Genomic DNA, 25,979 nt, shown 5'->3' on the forward strand with positions numbered 1-25,979 from the left:
GTTTTTTTATTATTTGACTTACTGACCTAGTTTTTTAGGCCACGTGACCCAGTTTCAAACTTGACCTAGATATCATTAAGGTGAACATTCTGACCAATTTTCATGAAGATCCATTCAAGGGTATGGCCTCTAGAGAGGTCAAAAGGTTTTTCTATTTCAAGACCTACTGACCTATTTTATGATCGCAGTTGACCCAGTTTCAAACTTGACCTAAACATCATCAAGATAAACATTCAGACCAACTTTCATACAGATCCCATGAAAAATATGGCCTCTAGAGAGGTCACAACGTTTTTTCATTATTTGACCTACTGACCTACTTTTTGAAGGCACATGACCCACTTTCGAAACTGACCTAGACATCATCAAGATGAACATTCTGACCAATTTTTATGGAGATCCATTCACAAGTATGGCCTCTAGAGAGGTTACAAGGTTTTTCTATTTTTAGACCTACTGACCTAGTTTTTGACGGCACATGACACTGTTTCGAACTTGACCTAGATATCATCAAGATGAACATTCAGACCAACTTTCATACAGATCCCATGAAAAATATGGCCTTTAGAGAGGTCACAAGGTTTTTCTATTATTTGACCTAATGACCTAGTTTTTGAAGGCACGTGACCCACTTTCAAACTTCACCTAGATATCATCAAGATGAATATTCAGACCAACTTTCATACAGATCCCATGAAAAAAATATGGCCTCTAGAGAGGTCACAAGGTTTTTCTATTATTTGACCTACTGACCTAGTTTTTGAAGGCACATGACCCAGTTTCAAACCTGACCTAGATATCATCAAGGTGAACGTTCTGACCAATTTTCATCAAGATCTTGTGAAATATATGGCCTCTAGAGAGGTCACAAGGTTTTTCTATTTTTAGACCTACTGACCTAGTTTTTGACCGCACTTGACCCAGTTTCGAACCTGACCTAGATATCATCACGATGAACATTCTGACCAACTTTCATAAAGATCCCATGAAAAATGTGACCTCTAGAGTGGTCACAAGCAAAAGATGAACATTCAGACCAACTTTCATACAGATCCCATGAATAATATGGCCTTTAGAGAGGTCACAAGGTTTTTCTATTATTTGACCTACTGACCTAGTTTTTGAAGGCACGTGACCCAGTTTCGAACTTGACCTAGATATCATCAAGGTGAACGTTCTGACCAATTTTCATGAAGATCTTGTCAAATATATGGCCTCTAGAGAGGTCACAAGGTTTTTCTATTTTTAGACCTACTGACCTAGTTTTTGAAGGCACGTGACCCAGTTTCGAACTTGACCTAGATATCATCAAGGTGAACATTCTGACCAATTTTCATGAAGATCTTGTGAAATATATGGCCTCTAGAGAGGTCACAAGGTTTTTCTATTTTTAGACCTACATGACCCAGTTTCGAACTTGACCTAGATATCATCAAGATGAACATTCTGACCAATTTTCATAAAGATCCCACAAAAAATGTGATCTCTAGAGTGGTCACAAGCAAAAGTTTATGGACGCACGCACGGACGACGGAACGCACGGAAGACGGACGCTGCGTGATCACAAAAGCTCACCTTGTCACTATGTGACAGGTGAGCTAAAAAGACATAGTCACTCCTTGCAATTTTAAATAAGGGCCATAATTCTGTAGAAACTTGGGAGGGTCCAGATGGTCAACAAATAAGATATTATACCCATAAAACTAATCAAGTTAAAGAGTGAAAAATGTCCATTTTCACATCTTTGAGAAATTCAAGGGCCATAACTCCAAAGCCCCAGGGACAATCCTGCTGTATATTAAACCTGGGTGAAAATTTTTGCCCCATAATCACTTTGACCAAGTTTGATGGAAGTTCATCAGATAAGAACTGCTCAAGTTAGAGAGTGGACACTGCCTGTCTCCTCCCTGATAATTACATATGTCCTGTTTCACAGGTGTACAGAAAGAATTATTTTCAGGAACAGGTGTGTATCAAGTAGCAAAGTATGAAGTATAAAGACCAAAATCATTTGATGCAGAAAACTTGATAAAATTTGTTACTGTACTGATTTCGAATGAAATTATGCAGATTTGTATATGATTAAGAGGCATCACCTGGAGAAGATATATCTTAAATTGGGTTAGCAAATGTCTAATATGGATTTGAATAAAACAAAATAGCTGGTGCATACACAATAACATTAAAATAACTGGTTGGAACCAAGATAAAATTGTGACATAGTTTGATGACTGGATATAGGAAATATGGTCACCTTGAATACTGGTATACATACGTACTAGGTTGGAACTTTGCTCTTGCTCAACATAACATTATAATTTGCTTATTCGGTCGCCAGCAAAGCATGTTTTACATTTTCCGACCATTTCTAACAAATATATGTATTATCATAAAGACATAAAATCAACAACCTATAACAATTTATACATTTAACACATGCAAATTCAAAACATCATTTAACAGTAATACCGAAACACAATCCATCCCACTTGTAAATAAAAGCAAAATGAAAGAAATGTTTCATATAACATGCATACCAGTAAATATATTACATCAATTTCGGATAAACCATAAATATGTATATAAATTACCTACCTAAGAATCAATTAAGACTTTATCACAACTGTAATTATCATGTACACTTTGTTTTATGTTTTTCCCCATTTTTATTTTGTTTATTAGAGCAACTTAAAGCAAGATCTACAGCAGCAGTTCAGTAATTCTGTGGTGACCACCTACCAAAATGCCCTACATGTAGAAGCATATAGAGTATCATATTATGATTCACAATGCAAACTTGTTTAATCTTCAGAAAAACATTCGACTGGTATTCGACTGAAAGACATGAACTACGATCCAGGTTTATAATCCACAAGTTTCGAGACCAGTCCCTGAACTCTAGCCTCTGACTGGCTCTTTCCGAGCACAATTCTGAAATTGACTTATGGCAAGGGTGCCTGCTGAGTACAATTTTGAAATTGACCAATGGCAAGGCTGCTTGCTGAGTACAATTTTGAAACTGACCAATTGTAAGTATGTTTGCTGAGTACAATTTTGAAATTGTCCAATGGCAAGGCTGCTTGCTGAATACAATTTTGAAACAAGCAAATTCGAGGGAATTGGAATCCCCCGCCGAAAGGGTCAGATTTGAGGAACGGCAAAAAAATATATCCTGCAAAAGTTAAGAATGTTCCCAAGAAGCAATAATTTCATTAGTCAAATCAAATTAAGAAAATGAATGGTTTGTTTGGGGGGGGGGGGGGGGTGTGTGAGGATACAACAGTTTACATGTTAAATTATAAAAAAAAAAAAAAAAAAAAAAAAAAAAAAAATGGGGGGGGGGGGGGGTGAGAGGGAGGGGGGTGACCAATGTAAGGTGGTGACCAGGTGTAGGTACACAACATCACATGTTATAATAAATGTGAAATGGAAAAAAATGGAAGAATTTTAAAATGAATTCTTCCAATTGGTTGGTTTGTTATGTACAGATCTGTGGATTTTTAAAAAATTTAAAAGGGGCAATAACTAAATGGAAAATTGACCAATCAAAAAAAAAACTTGAAGGGCATCGTCGCAGTATCTTGGTTCATGTCTATTTAAAGTTTGATGAAATTCTACCTGTAGTTACTGAGAAATGGCTGCAGACGGACATTTTTCATTAAATAAAGGGGGCAATAACTCTGAGGGAAATTGACCTATCAAAAAAAAAACTTGACGGGCATCAGGGCAGTATCTTTGGTTCATGTCTATTTCAAATCTGATGAAATTCTACCCGTTAGTTACTGAAGAAATGGCTGCAGACAGACATTTTTTATTAAATCAAGGGCAATAACTCTGAGGGAAATTGACCAATCAAAAAAAAAACTTGACGGGCATCATCGCAGTATGTTGGTTCATGTTTATTTCAAGTTTCATGAAATTCTACCAAGTAGTTACTGAGAAATGGCTGCGGACGGACGGACGGACGGACTGACTGACGGATGGACAACGCCATTTCAATACCCCCCTCCCGATTTCATCGGCGGGGGATAACTAACCAATGGTAAGGTTGCTTGCTGAGTACAATTTTGAAATAGACCAATGAGACGGGTTGCTTGCTTAGTACAATTTTGAAATTGACCAATGGACAGGCTGCTTGCTGAGTACAATTTTGAAACTGACCAATGGTAAAGCTGCTTTCTGAGTACAATTTTGAAACTGACCAATGGCAAGACAAGCATTTGGAGACTGGTTTAAAATTTGTTATATCCTCCTTGGAACCAGATTTTTACCCTACTTGTGCAAAAAATGCCCTTTGTCATAGGATTATTTACACCTTAATTCAGCATCATAATTCAAGAGTCTGGCCAATAATTCTATGTAATAACATTATTACATGAAGATTTAGCATGCATTAAAGAATATATTTGTCAAATAAAAACAAAATTTAATGGAAGCATTTAAATGGATACCATAAATTATACAGACCCAACATCATTGATATACTGTCAAACTTAGTATAAATACACTTGCCATTTAGTATGAACATAATTTACATTAAGCAAGCTAAACCAAAATACAAGTACTGACACCCAAGAAAAACAGCTATCAACTTCAAATAAGTGTGCTTATGAAAGTTAAATACACTATACATTCTAGCATAAAACTGCTGTTTTTGTCACTTTTCGGGGGTTGTTTTTACAGGAGAGAAAACGTGTGTTAACAGAGATTCTCGCACTCATTGGCTGTTATAACACCTTTTTATATATGCGCATTCAGAGGTAAAATGTAAAAGTATTACAGCCTCAAAATGGATATTTCAAAAGGAAATGACATCAATGTGAAAAAAACGCCGTATACTTTACCGCGCATTTCATGGAAATTTAATGACACTGAGACTCAATATATTCATTTACTTGGGTCTTACGTGTTTTATGCTAGAAAAGCATTAGTGCATGTTCTTTTCTTGTTATAACATCTTCAGAATCCCTCGGGGAAACGTTGGTACACTACTAAATGGGTATTAAGTGATATCATAATACAGATCTCAGCCACACCTTTGTACTGATACCCGTAACTCCATTTCTGTTAAAAATGTTAGTCACTACATTGTGGAAATAAGGCAACAATGTATTACGATAATTTGCCAGAAAAATGGTGCAAGTCTAACCAACAAGTCATATTTTTCTAAAACATCTGAGACAAATATTGAAAGTAAATAAAAAATCCAAATTATACAGAATTTCATTTATCAATCTGACTGAACAAAAGCATTACATGTACTGTACTGGTTTTTATATAATATGAATGTTGCAGCCCTCAAATATTTTATCTGGACAGAAATTTATTCTACCGATCTGAAGGCAAAATTCTGAAAGCTGCAAGACATATACACTTTACCCTATCAATATAACCTCCAAATATATGATCACATGGTTTTAATTTCAAGGCATGGATTTAGCATAATTACCATAATGACACTAAATGAAGCCAAATACAAAATACAACTTATTATTATCTTACATACATACAGAAAAGACTTATCACAAACAAAAACAAATTAAGTAATAGCTTTCGTGTTTCATAAATAATTGAAAAATGTGTTAAAATTCTAAGCATGTATATGAGCAATATTATATGTCATTAAATGAGTTTATACAGTTAAATAAATTCATGGTTTCAGGCTCATAACAGATATTAACCCTAATTATGCTTGACACAATTGATTAAGCTTTTGCGACCGGTGATTCTGCCTTTGCAACAAGTGTAGATCATGATCAACCTGCACATCTGTGCAGTCTGATCAAGATCTGCACTGTTAACCATTCATTCAATATCTTTCTTGTAAGCACCCCTTTTAACAGTTAATGGAAAGATGGACAAGTTTATTAAAGAATGCTAGCGGGGTAAGGGTTAACTAGTTAACAATTATGACAAGTTTGTTTGTTTGCTTGTTTTTCAAAAGTATTTCTGTAATGTTCCAAATGTCTCAGTAACACTGCAGATATCCATTGCAAATCTTTCATTAAAATATTTTATTATTAAATATTTACTTCAAATGGAGAAAATTCTTCAATATCAGATATATATTTAACTTTAATAAACATTTTAGTTAATAGTGTATGTAGAGCTACATTCATTATTAGATGTCCTGCAATTTCAGTCAACTGTTCAAAAAATTTTTTTTTAGCTCTATACATGTATTGTGGGCTATCTTAAAACCTGTACAGTAGCGTTCATTCACATAAGCTTATTAATTTTATGTTTGCATAAACTACATGTATATGTTGTAACACTTCATATATCAAATATGTCTAGTATATTTTTAAATATTTAAAGACAAGTAGCCAAGATATACAAAACAAATTCCTATTGATGTTGTACCTAACCCTGTAGCCAAAACATTATGACATGTAAATACTCCATCATTACATTTGCTAATTATCTTTTATGGGTCTGCTACCATAAGTTGAACACATACAGAACATTTTAAATTTCAGCTGTTACATAAATAGGTAATATGAACATGACAAGTGACAAGCATCAACCATCCCCTACCCCCAACCCATAAAATGGGCCCCAAGTCGCTCATATGAGACAGGGACCATGAGATAATCCTTACACTTAATTTTTCTTCGTTGAAGAGTTTCAGACAATTCTAGTTTCTTTCAAATAATTTTATGCTCCCGAGAATTTAACAAAGGCGCCTCCCTCAAACAAGTCTGATAGAGAAGCACTAGCAAATGCTGTCTATTCAGGAATTTTACCTGTAATATTTTCCTTACATTTACACTTGTGGTTGCCCCCATTTTAACCCAGTGTCCTGGATGGATCAAACTCGGTAGAACAGCAATAAGTAGGAAAGTAGTAACTAATGCTGGTTTGTGTAATGCCATCACGGTCCCATGTTGGGTGCCAAATGTCCCTTTTAAGAATTCCGTCATTATTGGTTTTACTTTTGGTAATTATAAGTGAAAATAAACTATCATAATTATAAGCTGAAAACAAAAAACTTAAAAAGAAAATGAAACTTAACACAATCATTCTGATGAAACATAAATATGCTATTACTCTTCAAACATGAAAACACAACAGCTATTGCACAACTTATTACCAATGCCAGGCTGGTTTAAGCCTAACAAAAAAAGGTTTGTTTCCAATAACATGCTAAAGAACTTATGGAAGGTAGGTCAGCAAATTTTTTTAAATCTTTTTTTTGTTTGGAATTTATTTTTTCTTAGGTGAGACTTTTTGGAAATTATTTTTTTGTCAAAAAATGAATATAAATAAGAGGGTTATGCCTTTAGAGCATCAGTCAGTTGAGTTCTAACATCACAGACCATGTTTAAAGCATAAAAAGTGAAGCTTTGCAACTTTATGTTTAAAAGTTGAAAAAAAATCTCCTGGGCCATAAAAACATTTAGGGTCGGGCCAAAAATTTAGGGTAGGTTGGGATATCGGAAACAAACAATTTTTTTAGGCCTTATCAGTACAAAGTACATCAAATGTTACAAAAAAATTCATTTCAGCAAATTACCTCCAAGAACAGTGACCTTTGTATATAAAGATTTATTCATGTTACACTGCTACATTTATCAAATATGGCGTATTTTCTTTACATATACACAAAAACGTCACTCACTTGAGCATTAATGACTCAAGCACCGGATCTGACTCTGAGCAAATGCTGTGATCCACTGTAGTTTTTCTAATATTTTCTTGGTCTGACTCACACAGAACTTTCAATGACTTGAGCAATTTGCTCATTCCCTTGTGACTTCAAACAACTGATGTTTTACTGCAAATTAAATTAACCCTTCTACCAGCAACACAAATGGCAATTTCAAACATTACAACATACATTTCTATATAATTTCTTTTTCATTATAACATGAAGACTTTAAATACATTAAAAAGCAAAAGCTGTATTTTCTAAAAATTGTTGCCTCGGGGTAAATCAATTGCATTTTCTTCTGTTTTCAATAAGCAGCTACAAAAGATGTCAGCAAATATACAAAAAATAACTATGCTGTGGCTTTTAGACATTTTTCCAAAAATAATAGTCTGTAATCCAAAGTGTTAACCTAACAGCAGTCCCAAATTTTCAACCAATATTAAATTTTTCTTTACAACATCCTTATACATAATAAAATCAGATATTTTTCCTGAAGCTAAAAGTTTGCTACTTTTAAAACTGAAATAGGAGCACATGTCAAATATTCAAGATACATGCTTAATTTGAAAAACATAATTTTAGGACTACTTATAACAATGATAATAATAGGTTCACAGGTATCTATTTTTGCAAAATCTAATACAGATTGCAAATGCATGTATACTGAAAATATATATGTCACAAAAAAGACTGGTTTTACAGTACAAGCCTGGAGAATAAGGACTGTGGAATCATCATCTTTTGTCTAACTGTTACAAAAGAAAATGTGGACTTTGAAAGCTCTTTTCCTCTAATTAGCATTGAAATCTCAGACAAAAGCTAAAATATTACAAATGTATTTCTAAAATATTTTTTTTAACTTGATTTAATACAAAATGTGCAAACTTATTCCACAGCAAATTACAACATTCTCATATTACATGGAACTTGGCAGTTGCAAGTTTCCGCTACAATGTACATGTAATCCTGAACTTAGGCCGGCCATTCTCGTGCCTGGTAGAAGAGGTGAATGACTCTCACAATAGGAATCAGTATCCTGCTGACTTGTGTACTAGAAGACGTATCCTATACAAACAACGGGGTGTGTCACAAAATACAGCACTGAAACATAAAATGATTTATTTTATGCACAAATACTGGAACATAACAGCAAAATACATGTAAAACTGATACTTTCACTGTTCTAAAGCAGTGAAAAAAATAAATATTTTTTTTATTTTTCACTAGTATGGAAATACTCTTGAGTTGAATGTGAAAGAATACTGTAACAACCCAATATTTCAGTTTAGTACTTTCCTCTTAAATAGCTGTACTTCATGTAATCTTAATGTCCCCCAACCATGTTGAAAATAGCACTTGTTGATACTTGTTCTTAACCCTTGTCATACTAAACGTGAGTGACTCTGCCTTTGTGGCCAGCATAGATCATGATCAGACAGAACATCCATGCAGACGGATCATTATTTGCACTGTTTGCCATTCACTCAGTATTTTTTAGGTAAGCACCCCTTTTAACAATTAATGGTACTGTCCAAGCTGAAAGACGGGCAAGTTCATAATAGAAATTTTGCAGGTTAAGGGTTAAAGGTAAATTCATTGATTTTGTTTGTAAATGATATACATAAACATCCACCAAAATTCTCTACTAAATTTCCCTAACGAAAAAGGATACTCGTTGCTTTGTTCTTTTTTATATAACCACACTCAGACTTTATCCAATTTAAACAGGGAAGACTTGTGTTTTCCACTGAGAGAAAAAGATATGTTTATTGAAAGTAACTATTGCCAGGAATGTTAGCAAAGTATATCATAACTCTCATACTCTTGTGATTAAACTATAATAATTTTTAACAGAAGTACTGGCCAGTTCATGTCAGCAGTTACAGACTGGAAACACTTCTAAATTTGTGGTTTTAACCAGAAAGGCTAATTGAATTTAAAGAATTTAAAATGTTAATGTTATATAAAATGAGTTCCCTATAAATAATAAAATTCACAGTATCATACATCAGTTTTTTTCTCTTCTCTTGGTTGACCGTTTCCTCTAGTTGGTCTCCGCTGACTAGAAGACTGTTGACCTTGCGGTCTAGGTGCTGGCTGCCCTTGACGACGCTGGGGCTCATTTGCCTCGGCCATGGCAGCTCTGCGTTCCTCTTCTTGAAGTTGTTTGGCTAATTCTTCACTGTAAATGATATGGGTCATACATATGTCATACTTTTTCAAAAAGCAACCCTCAATGCCACAGAAAACAAGAGCTGCCTAAGGACAGCAACGCTCGACTATTCAACAGTCTTGTCAATATTAAATGAATACCAAAGGTAAACCGCAACTTGAATAGCAAGAGCACCACCTTGCGGGTGCAGACTCTCATCTGATTTTTTTGTCTCTGTATAATAGAAGTATCGACCTACCCATGATTTTCTAAGCTTTTGATGGTGAATAAGTGTTGCAAGTTTTGAAGCAATAGCTTTGACCATAAAGGAGTAAAGTTTACCTAAATGCAAAACTTAACCAATAAATCTGATATGCTCTAAGTCCAAAAGTGGCCATAATTCTTGCAAAAAGCAGGATGGAGATATGTTTCTTGCTATACAGAGTCAGCTTTTGATGGTGAACAAAAGGTGCAAGTTTGGTAGAAAAGCTGACCTAAACACAGAACTTTACCAAGAAATCTGATTTTCTAAGTCCAAAAGGGGCCATAATTCTTGCAAAAAGCAGGATGGAGTTATGTTTCTTGCTGTACAGAGTCAGCTTTTGATGGTAAACAAGTGTTGCAAGTTTTAAAGCAATAGCTTGGATAGTTTAGGAGAAAAGCTGACCTTAACACAGAACTTAACCAAGAAATCTGATTTTCTAAATCCAAAAGGGGCCATAATTCTTGCAAAAAGCAGGTTGGAGTTATGTTTATTACTGTACAGAGTCAGCTAATGATGGTGAACATGTGTTGCAAGTTTTAAAGCAATTGCTTTGATAGGTTAGGAGAAAAGCTGACCAAAACATAAATGGTGAGCTCAAAATGGTATTTTAGTGCATGTGTTTTTGGTACCGTACTTAAACACGTCCTCAATCTTTGGGAAAAACAAGTTCAAGATATTTCTAATTCATCTTCAATGTTATGAAATCAAACTGGAAAAGTTACATTTTCACTTTTTGCTGGATAAGGTTTGGTTGGAAGAGAGTGAAACGGTTAATCCAAAATAAAACCCTAATGTGCAACTTCACATGCTGAATAACATTCCAGTAATGTTTCATTTTGGAGATATGCGCAACATGACAGTTGAGGTCTTTTATGAATACTTTTTAATACATCAAGAGCATTACATCTAATTCTGAGTAAAAATCCAAAATATAACCCAAGGTGTGCAACTTCAGCTGCTGAACACAAAACCTATAAAAGGTTCATGACAATAGGCAAATACCTTTTTGACATACGTTGGAAACAAACTAGCAGACCTTTCATGCATACTCTGACAGAGTTAAGGGCCATAACTTTCTTTCCTTACTGAACAAAATCCAAAACAAATCCAAAGGTGAACAACTTCGCATGCCAAATAAAATACCTCAGTGTTAAATTTCCTGACACTATCTTAGTTTTTTTTTTTCTTTTAGATATGCGTGACACAAAATGTCTGATGGACAGATATCTGGAAAGACAGATGAAGGCTTATATGTGCTCCCCACCCAGCCCCATTTTTTTGGGGTGGATGGGAGTAGTGGGGGGGGGGGGAGATCTTTTAGATAATCAATTCTAAGGAGAATACTACAGACTTACTCTGAGAGTTGAGAGTTTTGAGGTGTCCAGTCTATCTGTTCTGGAGGTTGTTGTTCTTGCTGCAGGGATAATGCTACCAGGTAACTGAAATACATATACACAGTATTTTAAAACAGGTAAAAGTAGGTAAAGTGGCTGGGGAAGTTTCTGTAAATTTAAGTATTATTGTTTTAAGTTATTTACATTTCTGATAAAGAAAGTGATATGTGTACTTGGCTCTCCATACTGGTGAATAAAATCTGGAAAGTAGATCCCTCGGAAGCACCGAGAACAAAGCAAACAGTGAAAAACAGTGAAGCAATGCCGAAAGAAAAAGAAACAATACAAGAAAATATAACAAGACGGCCATGAAGGCCCTGTATCGCTCACCTGACCTATTAACCTAAAGATCATCAAGATAGTTTCATTAAGATAGGGTCATAAATGCAGCCTCTAAAGTGTTAACAAGCTTTTCTTTTAATTTGACCCCGTGACCTAGTTTTTGACCCCACATGACCCAGATTCAAACTTGACCTAAAGATCATCAAGATTAACATTTTGACTAAGTTTCATGAAGATACATGTACAATCATAAATGTGGCCTCTAGAGCGTTAACAAGCTTTTCCTTTGATTTGACCCGGTGACCTAGTTTTTGACCCCACCTGACCCAGATTTGATCTTGACCTATAAATCATGAAGATTAACATTCTGACCAAGTTTCAGTAAGATATGGTCATATACTAGTATGTGGCCTCTAGAGTGTTAACTAGCTTTTCCTTTGATTTGACCTTGTGACCTTGTTTTTGACCCTACATGACCCAGATTCAAACTGGACTTTGAGATCATCATGAGTAACATTCTGACCAAGATTCATGAAGATACAGTCTTTGCACTGACAAATCAAAGGGAGATGAATGTGTCTGTAGGACACAGGATGTGACACCCCCCACCCACTGGTACATCTGTCACAAATAAGGGGTAATAATTCAAATGTTTGCAGACTTAAGGGGGTCATAGTCTCAACAAACATTTTATGAAATGGATTCATTATTCTAGGCCATATACTTTTTGAGCTATGAGCATCACAAACAAAAAATACACGCTATTTCAAGGGCCATGATTTTTAATAAGCACTAAAATTCCTAAGAAGAATGCCAAGCGTGCAAGGTCATATCATGATTAAGACTCATGCAAGCTTTCATTCATTTATATGAAATACTTTTTGAGTTAGACACGTCACAAGGTGAAAATGTGCATTTTTAAATATTTCAGGGGCCATAACTCTGGAAATAGGTGGCGGAACCAGATGAAAAATAGGAGGTGCACGTTCATATCATGATAAAGACTCCTGCAAGGTTTAATCAATTTATATTATATACTTTTTGTGATAGGCATGTCACAAGGTGAAAATGTGCATTTTTTACTATTTCAGGGGCGGAGCCTGACGGAAAATAGGTGAGCAAGTCTATATCATGAATAAGACTCATACAAGGTTTCATCAGTTTATATCAAATACTTTTTGAGCTAGGCCCTTCACGAACTATGGATGGATGGACGGACGGATGCATGCACAAGATCAAATCTATATGCAACCGCCAACCAGCAATCATATGGGGGTACAGAAACATTTCATTTGACAAATACAATAGATGGTAAATCAAGTATTTAAGTCAGTATTTTGACTGCTGTATTTTTAGCACTTTTTACTTACTCATGGTCAATTTGTTCCTCACTGTTAATTGGTACATTGGAAGGTTCCTTTGATAAAGGAGGGGGTTCAGGTTTGGTGTATGTTCTAAACTCAGAATCTACAAAATGGCAATCTCCCTCAACATTACTTAGAGTCTCCCACACTACATTACTCTCCTGTAGGAAGCCTTGGTCCGTAACTAGTTGAAATAATTCATCCTGTAATAAAACAAGAACATTTAATTGTCTTTAATTACCATTCTAATCTGTTACAAAGATTTCTTTAAGTTTCAGTCTGATAGGATAACAAAATTCGTTTTAAATTCGCTGGCACAGTACCTGTTATGGTATGGGGATTATCCTGACTAGCCTTCAAATTCGTTAATAGAAGAGGACTAAGTCTTACTAATTTATGTAATACTGCAGGGACAAACTTTTCAAGATGTAAAATATTTGCTTTAGTGTTTGTTTTTATCTTATCTGAGAATGGTTATAATTTAACTGTAGAGACTGGTCAGTCACTTTTTTTTATATTTTTGTCTGCAAAAGCCTTTGACCAAACCCTTTTTCATTTGATATGTTCTAATTCATTGATTCACATGAATTCAGAAAACAGAATCTTTTAAGTAGGGCCTCAATGCATCATCCTAAAATTTATAAATCTGATAACAATATTATGTTGTTGTGATATTTATGACTCATCAGACAACAAGAAGCTTAAGTGATAATTTCCTGGTCCACTGATTGTATAAATCCCACACGATAACTCAAACAATAACATGTTTGATAATTATGACTTTTCTTCATTAAAACATTTCAATACAGAAAATATTTTTTATAACATTACAGTATGCACTTTAATTCTATTATTGACAACCTTTTTGAGTTCAACGATGCATGAGAACCATGACAAACAAACGATAATATAAAATATTCTGTTGTTTAAATTATCGTGTGGGAGTAGTACTGATGAACATTTCTTATATGTTACATTTTCTCAGTAAGATGTAAATAAATTTCCCTTTAGGAGGCATACAGTTTCGACTTTAATCTAATTGCATGAATTTTCCTAGATTTTGTGGACTTAAAATCATTAAGATCCATTGAAACTCAATAACTTCACAGAAACTTGAAACCACAAAAATAATGAAAATCAAATACCCCAAAAATATTCAAATTTTGCAGAAGCATTTACCTTTTCCTGTTGTAAAGCTCACAAAAAAATTAGTACTGTAATTATTTGGCTATTCAAGTAGAAATTATGTTTGCTTTCTTTTGGTTTAACAGGGTTTCAAACACAAATTATCACAATCTGATGGACTGCACGTGCAACTGGCTTTACCAATACACTTGAGAAGGCTTCTTATAACCATTCATCTTAAGTACCAAGAAAACAATGTTACGGATGTAAAGTAATTATAGTCACATTTAAAGGATGTAAATACTACAGTGTAAACTCCTATATGTCATTTATTATCAGCAACGTAAACAATATGTCAACATGCTATATTTTTGTGACTTTATTTACAGTGCTAATCACAAATGGTAAGTATTATATTGTGCTTATCTTTTGCTTTTGTCAGTAAATTTGTATTTAGCAATTTCTGTTATAAGTCCTAAAAATCCTATGTTTCAGGTACTGTACTATGACATGTTTAGTTTACTTCAACAGCAGATAGTGACAGAAACTGCTTAATCAACAACATGTCAGATAAAGTTATATTTGGAATGTATTGATTATGTGATAGTAGATGCTTAAAAAGTTACCGTGTCAGATAACTTTATATCTGGAATGTTTTAATAATGTGACAGAAACTGCTTAAACAGTACTGTGTCAGATAAATCTATATTTGGAATGTATTGATAATGTGACAGAAACTGCTTAAACAGTACCGTGTCAGATAAATCTATATTTGGAATGTACTGATAATGTGACAGAAACTGCTTATATTTGGAATGTACTGAAAATGTGACAGAAGCCGCTTAAACGGAACTTTGTCAGATAAATTTATATTTGGAATGTACTGAAAATGTGACAGAAGCTGCTTAAACAGTTACCGTGTCAGATAAATTTATATTTGGAATGTACTGATAAAGTGACAGAAGCTGCTTAAACAGTACTGTGTCAGATAAATTTATATTTGGAATGTACTGATAATGTGACAGAAGCTGCTTAAACAGTACTGTGTCAGATAAGTTTATATTTGGAATGTACTTAAAATGTGACAGAAGCTGCTTAAACAGAACTGTGTCAGATAAATTTATATTTGGATGTACTGATAATGTGACAGTAGCTGCTTAAACAGTACCATGTCAGATAAATCTATATTTGGAATGCATTGATAACATGACATGTAAACAGATCACGCTTGCTATATTTCACCCTGTATCCATTTACAACTATAGTTTCTTGTTGGTTAATAATAAGAATTAGAGGCTTTATGGTTTAATTGGGTAAGCATTAGACATCTGGATCCCAGTACTATACTCACACAGCAATCACTAGACCACTGTGTATCCTATTTTAGAAAAGGTGCTCTTTAAAGACTACTATACATGTATATGACTTTCCATCAATCAGAGCCTCCTTCATCATGCTGGGCACGATTGATTCTGCCTTTCTGACTAGTGTAGATCATGACCAGCCTGTACATCCATACAGTCTGATCAAGATCTGCACTGTTTACCATTCAGTCAGTATCATTTTTGTAAGAACCCTTTTTTTAAAAGCAGTTAATTGTACTTCCAAAACTGAAAGATGGACTAGTTCCGTTCCAGAAATTCAGCAGGGTAAGGGTTCACAACAATACCTTGTTACAATTCCTGATCCCCCCCCCCCCCCCCCCCTTAAAAAAAAACAAGGAGCTGCATTCAATAAACGCTTGATGCCCCCTGTGGCATCCTTGTCGATACAAAGCAACATAAGTCCAAAACGAGGTCAAGGTTAAACTGAGGTCAGGTGATGTTTGAAGATGAAGAATGGTCACAGGTTACATCTGTATTAGTAACAATTCATTCTTGTAAGCGAAATTGATGTTAGACGAAACACTCTCATTTGGTTAACCAAGAGATGGCCCATATAAAGCAATCTAAGTCCGAAATGAGGTCAAGGTCAAGGTCAAACTGAGGTCAGGTGATGTCTGCAGATGAGGAATGGTCACAGGTTACATCTGCATTAGTATCAAGTCATTCTAATAAGGGGTATTGATGCTAGACGAAACGGTCCCATTTGGTTAACCTCGTATGGACGGACGGAAGGACGGATGGACAGGACGATCACTATATGCCTCCCGCATCAGTAGATGCCGGGGGCATAAAAATATTGCAGCCATAAGAATAGTACTTCTAATCTTAATACCATGTTTCTATAGCAACATAACATTTATGTTATATGTTGTTTTACAGGTCTGTGTACAGGAAGTTCAGGTAGTGGTGGGCCATGTTACAGTATGAGCCAGACTAAATGTCAACAAGCATGGACTAATCTATGGGTAGCCCAACATGAGAGACAAGACAACAAGATATGCCAGTAATGTTTTTACCTTTACCATACAAAATAAATCTATTTTTTCACTCACATGAACACACTTAACATTTCTTTCAACCATCTAACATGATAGTAATTACCTATCAAACCTTAAGTGGTGTTTTTTTTTTGTTTTATTTTATGTATAGCCCTTCATTATGTTGTTAGCATACAGATACAAATGACTGTTATTATCTGAATTTTTTCCTTATTTAAGAAATCATTAGTGTTATTTCATTATATATACCTAAACCTACATAAATTCATATAACATATCATTTTATCACAGGATGAGAAAAATGCGCACCCAGACCGGGAGTCGAACTCAGGGCCGTGGAATACCGTTCTGATGCTCTACCAACTTTAAGCTACCCAGCCACCTACACATTTTCTCCCTACTTTAATAATCAAGTCCTATAACATGACAATTTGGATTCAAAATTTCACATTACAGCACTACATTTTAGCTAAATACGCCATTTCAGCATCAAACAACTCTCATTTAACAGATGACTGTGCCTCTACATTAATTTTTTTCCTCAAAAAACAATCCAGGTATTTTGGAGATCTAAACAAATGCACCATGGATTTCAAGGCTACGTGTAGATTTGAACGTCATGAGGATGACCTGTATCAGGAGGACATTGTCAACGTATACTCCAAAAAGCCGTACAGCTGTGCAGTAATAGGAGGAAGTGAGTTCAATTCTTCAATCACATTTCAGTAGTCTGAATGTGACTGATTGGCTAAGCGGGAAGATTCCAGTTAGCAACTTAGCATCCCTAACAAATCAGTTAGTTGCTGACCTCTGACCTTTATAACATTCCACATACCGGTACTATCAAACTAATAAATCGAGGGTTGAGAGCAAAATTGTTGTACCTTGTTCTTTATTTATAAACAATAGTTTTTGACTCGGCCATAAAAAAATATATATCTGAACTGCAAATTACAATAATATAAATAAACCTTGAGATTTTTTATTTCTAACATAGATGTATTGTAAAAGTCTAAACTGGTCGTTATGTGTTACCTTTGTTGTTTTCAATCTTTTACCTTATAACCATACTATGCAATTTATAACATATATGAATTTAACCTTCAGCCTGCTGGCAGCAATTGATTCTACCTTTGGGACTAGTGCAGATGAAGATCAGCCTGCATATCTGTGCTGACTGATCATGATCTGCACTGTTCGCTATTCAGTCAGTAAAACTTCAGTAAACACCCCTTCAGATGATAAATAGTACCGTACTGCCCAAATTGAATGATGGACAAGTCCATTTTAGAAATTTAGCAGGTTAAGGGTTAATACACTGGCCAGTTATTAGTTTGTTAGTACTCATGTACTTGCAAAGATGGGTTTTATAACTGCCCACATTGTAAGAAGCCTTGAAGTATTCATTAAGATCGATAAATTATTAGTTTCAGTCTGAGACATATCAATGTAATATTGCAATGGCAATATCATCTAAGATAGATTTAGTTATTTGATGGGTTCAGTAAGAATAAAAGCAAAACTGCCAGGGTTTTTTTTTACCAGGAGGGGAAGGGGCCCAGGCCTCTGATTTGGGGAAAAAAATAACTCGGTGTTTGGGCAAAGGGGAATAAAAAACCTGATGTAAAGTCAATTTTTAGGGAAAACTGCATAATTTTAAAGAAATTTTCTGAGGGGAAGGGGCCTATAAACGGACCCTATTATGAAGGGAAAAAAAATCCTGACTGCTGATGCCGATGTCATTCACTGAATGTGTAAACAATCTTTACTGAAAGGCAAGTTCTAACCCTTATCATGCTGGACACGATAGATTCTGTCTTATTCTACCTTTGCAACTAGTGTAGATCATGATCAGCCTGCACATCCATACAGTCTGATCATGATTTGCACTGTTCGCTATTCAGTCAGTATCTTTTTGGTAAACACCCCTTTTAACAGGTAATGGTACTGTCAAAATTGGAAGATGGACAAGTTCATTAAAGAATTTTAGCAGGGTAAGGGGTAAGAATGGATCAGCAGTCAGGGCAAGATAGTGCCTTCTGGGAAAATTTAGATGTTAGAATTAGTGGTTTAGCGAGTGTGTACTCACCTGAGTAATATGAGCCACATAAGGTTATAAATGGCACAATGATAAAATATTAGAAAGTAGGTCACATTCATGGTCACTGAAAGTCAGTTTTAAGATCGATGTGCAAAACTGTAGATGTTTTGAAAGTTTTTTCCTATATAAGTTTATGTAAAACTTGTGACCCCCGGGGAGGGGCCTCTTTTCCCCCAGGGGCACAATTTGAACAATCTTCATAGAGGACCGTAAGATGATGTCACATGCCAAATATCAAGACGCTTCGCCTTGCGGTTTTGGACAAAAAGATTCTTAAAGTTTTTTCCTATATAAGGCTATGTAAAACCTGAGACCCCCTGGGGCTGGGCCTCATTTCAACCCAGGGTTATAATTTGAACAAATGTGGTAGAGGACCACAAGGCAATGCTACATACCAAATATCTACGCCTTGAGGTTTTGGACAAGAGGATTTTTAAAGTTTTTCCTTTCGGTTGCCATGGGAACCAGAGTTCTGCATGGAATTCAATTCTTTGAAAAATTTTGAGGGGCCACCCAAGGATCATTCCTGTGAAGTTCGGTGTAATTCTGCCCAGTGGTTTTCAAGAAGATTTTTTTAGAAATTGTTGGCGGACGCACGACGCAGGATGGACAATGAGAGGTCACAAAAGCTCACCATAAGCCTTTGGCTCAGGTGAGCTAAAAATATTACAATAACTGTAACATATTTCACTTTAAAGACTGATGGACTTGGGTTTAAAGTTTCATTTGAAAGTTTACTAAGAGAATGCTAGGTTGCTTTTACGTATGCTTTGTTTTACAGACCTGTATTATACGCTTCTTATTTCAGATATCCGATACAAGGAAGACGAAGGGGAAGAGAATTCTGTGAGCAGGTCTCAACAAAGCATCTATTTGATAACGTTTCTTGCCTTAATCTTGACGCTGACATAAATTCATTGAAAGTGACTATTTAGAGACAGCTTGCAACAACTGTACATATATTTAGATCATACTGGAGAAATTTATGTATTATGTGTCAAATTTTGTAAGTTTTAGAAACTTCATTTCTCTTATGTGTATCTTAACCCTTACTCTGTCTATCTTTCAATTTAGACAGTACCATTAACTGTTGAAAGGGGTGCTTACCAAAAAGATACTGACTGAATAGCGAACAGTGCAAATCATGGTCAGACTGCATGGATGTGCAGGCTGATCATGATTTACACTGGTCGCAAAGGCAGAATCAATTGTGTCCAGCATGATAATCATTAACTATACTGAGTAAAGATTCATGAATTTGTTTAGGGATGCGCTGATTAATTAAAGCCTTGACAGATAATAAATTACTAAATAAATAATAAAATTTCAATGTGAACAATTTTTACATTACATCAATGACCCATAAAATCCGCTTAATTTATCCGGTAGTTATATATACATCCAAGGATCGAACTGCCATCCTGACTTTTTAATAACTTATTTCACTTCCTAGAATCAAGAAAACTTGCTGTTTGGATGAAATCTGAGTCTTAGTGGAATATCTTATTTTAATCAGTATTAACATATAGCCTGCTGGCGGCAAATGATTTTGCCTTTGCGACCAGTGCAGACCAAGATCAGTCTGCACATTCATGCTGGTTCAGTTGATCATGGTCAACACTGTTCACTATTCAGTTAAAAAAAAAAATCAGTGAACACCCCTTTGAAAAATAAGTGGTTCTGCTCATATTGAATGATGGGCCAGTCCATTTTAGAAATTTAGCAGGGTAAAGGTTAAAATGACGACCAAGCTATTGTTGTGCTGTTTCAATGATAATGAAAATTTTGCCTGATTACCAACATTAGAAGTTACCTTAAGAGAAATAAGTGTTTTCATTTAAATTTTTATTGTTAGAACTTGGCTCTTATGTTTCTATACAGCATACACCCTTGCTTTGAAAGATTAACACTATTCCTACATTTTCTAATAGTAAACAAATTCATTTCTCTCCATGGGTATTGTACATTATCTGAAACTAGTCTCAATTTCAATGTAAGATATTGTGTTTGATCTGAAAATGTTCATATATGAGGACACTGAAGTTATTCATCCTTTCTCCAAATGATTAGCTTTAAAGGAATCTACTTGCCAATTAGACTACTCTTTTCTCTAAAAAAAATCCGTAAGTTAACTAGACTAATAAGTGAGTCAATATCAATGACCTAATAAAATAAACAAACATGTTTGTAAGCACGAATGGTTCCAAACTGAAGGTGATCCATGCTCAATAATAATGACAAAATACAATACATATTGCATATCCGTAGCCCTGCCCAACCTATAAACTGGGCCAGTCTATGTTATAAGTACAACAACACTGTTCAGTGTTCACCCTTTCAAACAAGGAGTACTTATAAAAGAGGTTGCAAAAAACTGGCAATTTTCAGGTAATTAAAGAACCCCGTCTTATAGAAGAGTAGTCTTATAGACAGGTAAATGTACATCTGTCATTTCTGTGTTACGTTTAAAGATGTGCTATGCTCACTTTTTGCTAAAATATTTTATCATTACATATGAATCTAAATCACAAAAAATCTTGGATAAAATTAAACATTAAGTATTAAATTGTGCATATAGGAATGTAGTCAGAATTATTTGTTCTAACTAGTTACAGCCATCTGTAGAAAATATGCATTTACATATTCATACTGTGCATTCATTAGTGTTTAGTATTTGAAAGCTAGCTCACAGTAATGTTTGCTCACACATGAACATTTTTATGTTTATATAGATACATTGTATATATATTTGTTCATTTTGTTCAAATCTTTAACCCATGTATTTGCAATGAAAGTACATTTTACATGTAGAACATTTGAGAACATTCTAAATCATAGACATATGAGCCATGCCATGAGAAAACCAACATAGTGGGTTTGTGACCAGCATGGATCCAGACCAGCCTGCGCATCCCCGCAGTCTGGTCAGGATCCATGCTGGTCGCTTTTAAAGCCTATTGGAATTAGAGAAACTGTAAGCGAACAGCATGGATCCTGACCAGACTGCGCGGATGCGCAGGCTGGTCTGGATCCATGCTGGTCGCAAACCCATTATGTTGATTTTCTCATGGCGCGGCTCATATATATTTCATTAAAGAACTAAATTCTGACTTGTGAGTTTGTACCAATGACTACAAAGAAAGCAGTTTTGACTATAGATTTAGGTAGTTATACCAGCAGTCAAATCTCTACTAAGACATCCTTTCAAAGGAGAGACAAAATGTGGCAATAAGGCAGGTGGACGCCTAAGTAAGGTGGAAGTTAGATAACGCCGATTGGCTGTTGAAGGGAAGTGCGAGCCTAATACTGGTTACCGTCAATACAGGTTTAGAGCGCCCGGGCAATTCATTTATAGAAATTGGCCGTTTTTGAAATAAATTCTGATGTAAAATAATAAAATCAAGAAAATACATATGACTGATGCACTGGATCTTGTTGAAGGAGGTTTAAGCTTGCATATTGATATAGCACATTGAGATATTTACGCTATTATTGGTTGAAGTTTGACAGCCGAATAGGCGGAGTTAACCTTAGATTTATCAGTAAATTACATCTATTGTATTACGCTGTGTGTGCATCAAGTTTTACAACTTTAAGTAAACAGATTACAACAGTGTGAAAAACTTGGCGATTCAGATTTCGCCCAGAGGCAATATATAGGCGAAGTGGAAGACTTTACAGCGACGATGTAGGATGATCCTTGGTGTCAAAACAAGGAGCTGCGTTCAATAAACGCTTGATGCCCCCAGTGGCATCCTTGTCAATACAAAGCAACCCAAGTCCAAAATAAGGTCAAGTTCAAGGTCAAACTGAGGTCAGATGATGTCTGAAGATGACAAATGGTCACAGGTTACATCTGCATTAGTATCAAGTCATTCTAGAAAAGGGTATTGAAGCTAGACGAAATGGCCCCATTTGGTTAATCTCGTACAGACGAACTGACGGACAGGACAATCACTATATGCCTCCCGCATCAGTAGATGCTGGGGGCATAAAAAATGTCTAGGCCATATCTTTGCTTTGTTATTGCCAGAGACTTTCACCAACTGATCCAAAATAGCATCAGATTTTGTAAATCGGCACACTTTGCACCAATGGCAACCAACAGCGTGAACCCTGTTTAATTTTACTTTGTCTTTAAACTATTCTATTGTTTACCTTGTGTCTATACAGTGTAGTAAAATGGTTATTTCTAAACAGCACCGCTAGTTCGTCTTCTTTCAGCTGTGTACAAAGCTCACACAAACCATGGTAGGTCAACTGTGAGGCGGAATTCTCCAAAAACTCCTCTGCTACTAATGCTGTAAATATACAAAACAACACACATATTGGAAACCTTATAATCTTACTAAAACTGCAACATGATTAAATCAGCAATAAAACATGGCAGGACATGTAAAAACGACGCTGGGGCAAGTGCAATGGATCTACTTTTTCTTCGAAGTTGGGCTAAAAAGAGTTATTACTCATTATGTTTACCTTGGCTAACTAGGTCATGTTGGTCAGATGTTTTCTGTACAATGATTTTCTCTACAAGCTGGTTATAACTACATTTGCCCAGGGCCTCTACCTCTGCTGCATTCTGGGGATCTACCAGCCAACCATGATACAGTGCAATTTGTAACAAGTCAAATATAATACACTCTGACGTGTATTCGAAGTCACGAACACTGAAAATATACACAAACACTTGTAAGTATGTTATTTAATACAGAAAAGTTGTAATAATATATTTAAAGTCTGAGGAAAGGAATGGTGCTCCAGTATGAAAAAATGTAGAGCAGAACGGACGCACGGACGGACGAACGGACAGACAGGATGATCACTATATGCCTCCTGCATCAGTAGGTGCCAGGCGTATAAAAATGTAGAGCAGTACATGAAAGAATATAGGAATATGTTACCTGATATTTCACTGTATGATTTATAAAATGCTGAATTTTCTTTTGTTTAAGAAATAGCATTTGCATGGTTCATGCAGAACATCTAAAGCTGCTATTGGTGCTCATAAATATTTTCTTTATTTTTTCTATTCCTTTTTTTTTTATTTATTATTTTCACAAAACAGGTTGATGACAGACCTTTTGTCAAGAAGTAAATCAAAGGGTCAAATTCAAGCAGTGTTTTTTTCAAAATTCCAAGTATTTTTCAGGTTTTGGTTTTTTTATATTCATTTTCAAGGAGTTTTCTAGGACAAGTATCAAATTCAAGGACAAGTATCAAAAATTCACAGACTTTTCCAGTATGCAAACACTGCTATGCGTACTGTTAAACTGTAAATTGCACAGACTTATTTTCTGAAGTTCTAGGCTGCGCTGATGCAAAACATTACTGTAAAATCACATATTTTCGCTAGGTTAAAACTTTGCAAATTTGAAATTTTTAGTATGTTCTCGAGGTTAAATATACGTGAAAGATGGCCCTCGGTCACTTACCTGAGAAACACACCATAGCAGTGTAAACATGTTTAACCTGGTGATTTCATGGAAAAAAATATATTCTGACCAATTATCATTATAATAGGAGCAAATGATCGAGTATAAATAAGTATTTTCTTGATTTGACCTAGTTACCTAGTTTCTGACCCCAGATGACCCAAATTCGAACTTGACCTAGATTTCATCAAGGCTATCATTCCGACCAAACTTCATGAAGATCAATTGAAAAATACAGTCTCTATCGCATACACAAGGTTTTTCTTTGATTTGACCTAGTGACCTAGTTTTTGACCCCAGACTACCCATATTCAAACTTGACCTAGATTTCATCAAGGCAACCATTCTGACCAAATCTTATGAAAATCCAGTGTAAAATGCAGCCCCTATTGCATACACAAGGTTTTTCCTTGATTTGACCTAGTGACCTACTTTTTAAACCCAGATGACCCATATTCGAACTTGACCTAGATTTCATCAAGGCAATCATTCGGACCAAATTCCATGAAGATTAATTGAACAAGAGGGCCAAGATGGCCCTAGGTCGCTCACCTAAGAAACACTCCATAACAGTGTAAAACATGTTTGACCTAGTGATTTCATGGAAACAAATATTCTGACAAATTTTCATTAAGATTGGACCAAAAAACTGGTCTCTTGCGATAAAACAAGCATTTTCTTAGATATGACCTAGTTTTTAACCCTAGATGACCCATGTTCAAACTCGACCTAGATTTTATCAAGGCAATCATTCTGACCAAAATTCATGAAGATCAACTGAAAAATACAGCCTCTATCACATACAGAAGTTTTTTCTTTGATTTGACCAAGTGACCTAGTTTTTGACCTCAGATGACCCATATTCAAATTCGACCTAGATTTCATTAAGGCAATCAACCTGACCAAATTTCATAAATATCAACTGAAAAAAACACAGTCTCTATCGCATACACAAGATTTTTCTTTAATTTGACCTAGTGACCTAGTTTTTGACCTCAGATAACCCATATTCAAAACCGACCTAGTTTTCATCAAGGCAATCACTCTGACCAAATTTCATGAAGATCAATTGAAAAATACATCCTCTATTGCATACACAATGTTTTTCTTCGATTTGACCTAGTGACCTAGTTTTTGACCCCAGATGACCCATTTTCGAAATCAGCCTAGATTTTATCAAGGTAATCATTCTGGCTAAATTTCATGAAGATCAGTTGAAAAATACAGCCTCTATTGCATACAAAAGGTTTTTCTTTGATTTGACCTAGTGACCTAGTTTTTGGCCCCAGATGACCCATTTTCGAACTTGGTCTAAATTTCATCAAGGCAATCATTCTGACCAAAATTTATGAAGATCAATTGAAAAATACAGCCTCTATCGCATACACAAGGTTTTTACTTGATATGACCTAGTGACCTAGTTTTTGACCCCAGATGACCCATTTTTGAACTCGGCCTAGATTTCATCAAGGTAATCATTCTGACAAAAATTCATGAAGATCAATTGAAAAAAAAAACCGCCTCTATCGCATACACAAGGTTTTTCTTTGATTTGACCTAGTGACCTAGTTTTTGACCCGAGATCACCCGTTTTCAAACTCGGCCTAGATTTCATCAAGGCAATCATTCTGACCAAAATTCATGAAGATCAATTGAAAAATACAGCCTCTATCGCATACACAAGGTTTTTCTTTGATTTGACCTAGTGGCCTAGTTTTTGACCCGAGATGACCCATTTTCGAACTCAGCCTAGATTTCATCAAGGTTATCATTCTGACCAATATTCATGAAGAAGAATTGAAAAATACAGCCTCTATCGCATAC

The 25,979-nt window shown here is 35.3% G+C and overlaps 2 protein-coding genes across 2 annotated transcripts in view; one reads left to right on the plus strand and one right to left on the minus strand.

Moving 5' to 3' along the window:
• Positions 1-3,741: 3,741 nt before the first annotated feature.
• The window catches only part of LOC123536010 (ubiquitin carboxyl-terminal hydrolase MINDY-1-like), a 30,293-nt gene continuing 8,055 nt past the window's right edge, over positions 3,742-25,979 (minus strand). Inside the window, exons 4-9 of the mRNA XM_053528725.1 lie at positions 23,200-23,390; positions 22,879-23,021; positions 13,118-13,314; positions 11,427-11,510; positions 9,662-9,836; positions 3,742-8,755 (exon numbers count right to left, since the gene is read on the minus strand). Of these exons, the coding sequence (XP_053384700.1) occupies positions 8,741-8,755; positions 9,662-9,836; positions 11,427-11,510; positions 13,118-13,314; positions 22,879-23,021; positions 23,200-23,390 (805 nt within the window). The 3' untranslated portion in view covers positions 3,742-8,740. The remainder of the gene's footprint in view (positions 8,756-9,661; positions 9,837-11,426; positions 11,511-13,117; positions 13,315-22,878; positions 23,022-23,199; positions 23,391-25,979) is intronic.
• Positions 14,486-21,471, plus strand: LOC123535622 (uncharacterized). Its single transcript, XM_045318345.2, has 4 exons — positions 14,486-14,640; positions 16,501-16,624; positions 17,177-17,316; positions 19,529-21,471. The coding sequence occupies exons 1-4, from the start codon at positions 14,559-14,561 to the stop codon at positions 19,630-19,632; spliced, it is 450 nt and encodes a 149-aa protein (XP_045174280.2). The 5' UTR covers positions 14,486-14,558; the 3' UTR covers positions 19,633-21,471.

Source organism: Mercenaria mercenaria, chromosome 17 (assembly GCF_021730395.1).
Source record: "Mercenaria mercenaria strain notata chromosome 17, MADL_Memer_1, whole genome shotgun sequence".
Lineage (NCBI taxonomy): Eukaryota > Metazoa > Mollusca > Bivalvia > Venerida > Veneridae > Mercenaria > Mercenaria mercenaria.